General features: G+C 32.7%; 1 protein-coding gene across 1 annotated transcript in view; it reads left to right on the top strand.

Annotated features, from left to right (window-relative positions):
• The first annotated feature begins 14 nt into the window (after positions 1–14).
• The window catches only part of MTF-1 (Metal response element-binding Transcription Factor-1), a 32,825-nt gene continuing 28,358 nt past the window's right edge, over positions 15–4,481 (top strand). Inside the window, exons 1-2 of the mRNA XM_089634676.1 lie at positions 15–397; positions 2,820–3,055. Of these exons, the coding sequence (XP_089490802.1) occupies positions 60–397; positions 2,820–3,055 (574 nt within the window). The 5' untranslated portion in view covers positions 15–59. The remainder of the gene's footprint in view (positions 398–2,819; positions 3,056–4,481) is intronic.

Raw genomic sequence — 4,481 nt, 5'->3', positions numbered from 1 at the left:
GGGACATGCGCGATACGCGTTCCGTAGGTAGGTACCAGGTGCAGGTACCTACTTCACACATGACATTCGTCACCGCCGCCAGCGCCATCTACCAACAAGCTATAGTACCAACCAACAGGATTGAAGTTAGAGCAAACATGGCCGCATGGCCGAGTAAAAAGTCAGAGGATTCTACCCAAAAAATCCAAAATAATAGCAATTTATTTTATGTTCCACAATATTTACAAGACTGTATCGAAGATAGTTTAGACCTTTCGGAGTTCCAGAAAGCTTTCGATGAAATTCCCGTTGCCTGTACTTCTGGAGAAAATAGTCTCAAACGAGAGGTGACGTCCGATGAGAAATTGGAAACCGACACGGATTCCGATTTAAACAGCGACGACAAGAAAAAACGAAGGTACGTGGGTCTCCTTGCATAATTCTTTTTTTGCTTTTGTTATTATAAACGAGTTTTAACATCAACATTAGTTTTGACAGCTTGCGGATTTATTCTATAAGCAGTCGTAAATAACATCGCGTCCTCTCTTTCCCACTTATGTTTTTCATATTCTTCACCCTTTTCCACTTTGAATTTCTGATTATAAGTTTTTGTTAAAAATATCTTCTAATGCCCATATTTATCAAGGATTGAATATCATCACTCGAAAAATATTCCAGAAAAATTACAAATAATCTATATTGGTTTTATTTTGTTTACTGGAATGCGATAACGAATCATTTATCAAATTTGTCATAACAATATTGTAAGTATGTAATTAGTATTTTGGCCGTGGCAGTGGCGGTGACGATAAATCCAAAAAGTTCTCTTAAAAATCTGTTGTCCTTGCTTGGCAGACATGCTAAATATCATAAATATAGTACATACCTACTTATGGAAACATTTTAAATATGAGCAATTAGTTAAGGTGTGATTACTATTTTTGTATAGTGGTAATTTATTCAACAACAAACCGTCAATAATACTCATGTTTTCTCCAGCATTTCTTTTATAATTCTTGGTCCTATGCCAATTTGGTTTTTTATACTATACCAATACTAAAATGTTTATTCCTGTAGTGTGATGTCATGCTATTTCTAAATTGGAGCATAAACTAATAGCATTAAAGACAGAACATAACCTCAAACCCTTCGGAGAAGATAACAAGATTCCTATCAGAATACTGCTGGTATGAAACAATTGGTTAAAAGTTTATCGCACTTGTTGCTTTAAGTTTAAGTTTAATATTAAAAAATGTACTTTTCAATAAAAAAAATTAAGAGTGGGGAAAAGCACTAATTACACAAAGCATAATATAAACAAAATACCGCTTTTTTATGAACTGTGGACAGAGGTCACGTATTCTTCTACCTCAAATTGAAGCTATTATATTATTTTATATCCATTTGGATTTTGATTCTACAACAAACTATATTTGTAGGTAGTAGTACCAATAGTTAATAATAAATTTTAATTTAATTGAAACAAACTGTTTTTTGCAATGCTAATCTGTATTTGAAGAAAATTGGCAAATCATTGAAACAATGTCAGTAATGAATTAGTCAATGCAACGTATTCTCATTTTATGGGCAACTCTATGGTTATTAACTCACTCGCTGCCGGCTTTGTACTGTATAAGATTGATGTATGATACTTCTTTGTTTTGTTTTTATCCACTTACTATAGTATAGTGATACCTTTTTGTTGTATTTATCCACTTACTGTAAGCTATATGAACTTATATTCTTAGTAAGTGAATAATATACAACTTATACATTCGCTGTCGGCTTTGCACTGTTCGGTTGACGTATGATACTTTTTGTTGTTTTTATCAATTTACTATAAGCCATATGAATGTACATTAAGGGGATAATATATAACATACACATTCACTGCCGGCTTTGTGCTGTATAAGATTGACATAAATAATAGAAGGTAAATTTTGGGGATTATGATCACAGGGGCAATCTACAAAAACATAGTTTTGAGATAAACCTAAATTAGATTGGAATGCGCATATGCCCACCTGTCTGCCCAACTGTATCTCTTAAACGGCTGTATGTACGAGGTAGAGCTTTGTGTCACTAATAAATATGATTATGGCATTACCGAAAACAATGTTAACTCAAAACACTAGTTTTTGTAGTTAGACCCCTGTGATCCTAACCCTCCGAAATGTAAATGATAATAGCTGTTTGTTCCCAAAACCAAAAAAAATAACTTGATGATTTAACTATGTATTAGAAAATATGTCATACAATTACGCTATACAAATTTTAAAAAATAACCGGTTCGCAGTCGAGTGGACAAATGTTTCGGGTTCTCACCCGGGCTTCGCGGGTTCAATCCTTTGCTAGCTAAATCTTCCAACATCGCACAAGCATCACTTTCCACATAACGAACAATTTATATACATTTACCATATTATTTAATTAATACCATTTCTCAAAATATTAATATGGAAACATGAAACTGCTTACTGAGGTTTAAAGCCAATATATCCACCTAGATTTCATCGTTTATCCCATATTTTTAGGTTCTATAAATTTGGCACATTATGGCAAACGATCGACCAAAAAATGTTCGCAATCTTGGCATAATATGCCACAAATCGCTCAAATGGTTATAATGATGGAAGAAGAAGAATTAAAATATTCTCAGGTCATTTGTAACCCGGGAATGATTAAGTTAAAAACAAAAATTATTATCGGTTTTCCAATCAGTGTTGTGGTGTTGTTTTGCTAGATCACTTCCAAATACAATAATATTCTCTTGAATCAATCATGTTTCCAATTTCAATATTGGTTTTGTTTTGATTAATGCAGGAAGTTAATGATTCCAGAACGCAAGAGCGGCCCATCCAACATGCCGGGGAGATATTCCTATCCATCGACCCGCCCATGTCCGACTCAGCCATGGAGCAGTCCCCTAACCACACCACCATCATCATCAGGACCAAGACGGAGCCCGAGAGTTCCAGCTCAGAGGGCATCGGGCGCTACAGCTGTGATCAGGGGGGCTGTACCAGGACCTACAGCACCCTGGGAAACCTTAGAACGCATATGAAAACTCACAAAGGTATTTGTACATATTTATGTAAATCATTTGCCAAAGTTTTATCAGAAATAGGTTAACTTCTTCTATCCATAGTGTAGTAACTATGAATGTAGGTTGTTTTTCAAGTTGTGCCGAAGGTAGAACTGAATTTAAAATTGTACAAACGCCTGTTCTTTATTAATAGATTTATGTACACATATTGGCTACTTACCTTATAATATATTTAATGAACATCTTATGATTTGCCGTCTGCCTCGGATAGCAGTCTAAGTTAACACACTTCCGGCGGGAAGGGTAGTTCTAACTTTTACACTTGAATGGTCGGAAAGGTATTGCTGTCAGATAGTTTTATATAAATATTTTATATCAATCTCTTTTTAGAGGTTCCGACTATGTGTATTTTAAAAATATGAACCAAGTCTTCCCCATCTTTGACTTTTTTTGTAATGATTTATGCGAAAATGAAAAAAAAAATTTTGTAATATAATAAAATATTTATATTTTTTTTACACATAAAGTATCACTAAATGGCCAAACTCTGACTTTAACTTCAATTTATGGAGTCGTATTACAAAAGTAGTCTTTAATTTAAGACAATAATTTTATAGGGTGAGAACTACTTAAATTTTTTTATTAAAAATAACATATTATTTTTAAAGGTACAATAGCTGTTTAAAAGAAAATCCGTTTTCAAATGGGACCCTTCTTTTCGCCCACTTGAAGTGCATTAAGATGTTCATTATATTATTATAGCGAATATAATCTAGAAATGAAATCATGTAAATTAATAGAAAATTATATTAATGTTAGGGGAGCGGAGCTAAATTTTCGAATATTTAACTTTTTTGATATTTTAGATTGAGTCTTAAAATTTGTGATACTCCATCCAAGAATTTGGTTAGTAGTGTGGAGTGCCATTAAACAGCAAACAATTAATTCTCAATGTTCCATGATGGAACATGATGTCTGGCCACAGCTGGATTCAGATAGCGACTGTGATGAAAGAAAAATGTTTTGCGACAATTACAGACAATTTTTTTTTTTTTAAACTTTGAAACAATTGCCAAGAATTCACTTGCTGGGTTTAAGCCAATAAAAAATACAGATTATTGTTATGGTAAATTGTAACACTTAACTTTTTCAGATTGTGAATTCTAAGGAATCTAATCTATTTAAAAAAATATATACATATTATTCGATTAAGATCTTGTCTACTAAGCCTAACAATTTGTATTATATTGCAGGCTATCTACTGTTAAAAGTTATATGTAGTCACACATGTTTCTTCCTTGTAATCTAGATGTGTATCTGTTTGATATTTGGTAATCTTTTAACAATTTAAGCTTTAGTTAACGTATTATGCTAAATCATAAACCATAAATAACTATGTACATAATAACAAATATTTTATATTATCTTTCATGCTGCCAATACAGGCTATGTTATA

Source organism: Hesperophylax consimilis, chromosome 1, assembly GCF_061612785.1.
Source record: "Hesperophylax consimilis isolate HC1 chromosome 1, BYU_Hcon_1.0, whole genome shotgun sequence".
In the NCBI taxonomy this organism is placed as follows: Eukaryota; Metazoa; Arthropoda; class Insecta; order Trichoptera; family Limnephilidae; genus Hesperophylax; species Hesperophylax consimilis.
Note: the sequence above shows the minus strand (reverse complement) of the source record. Positions and strands in the feature narration are given on the sequence as shown.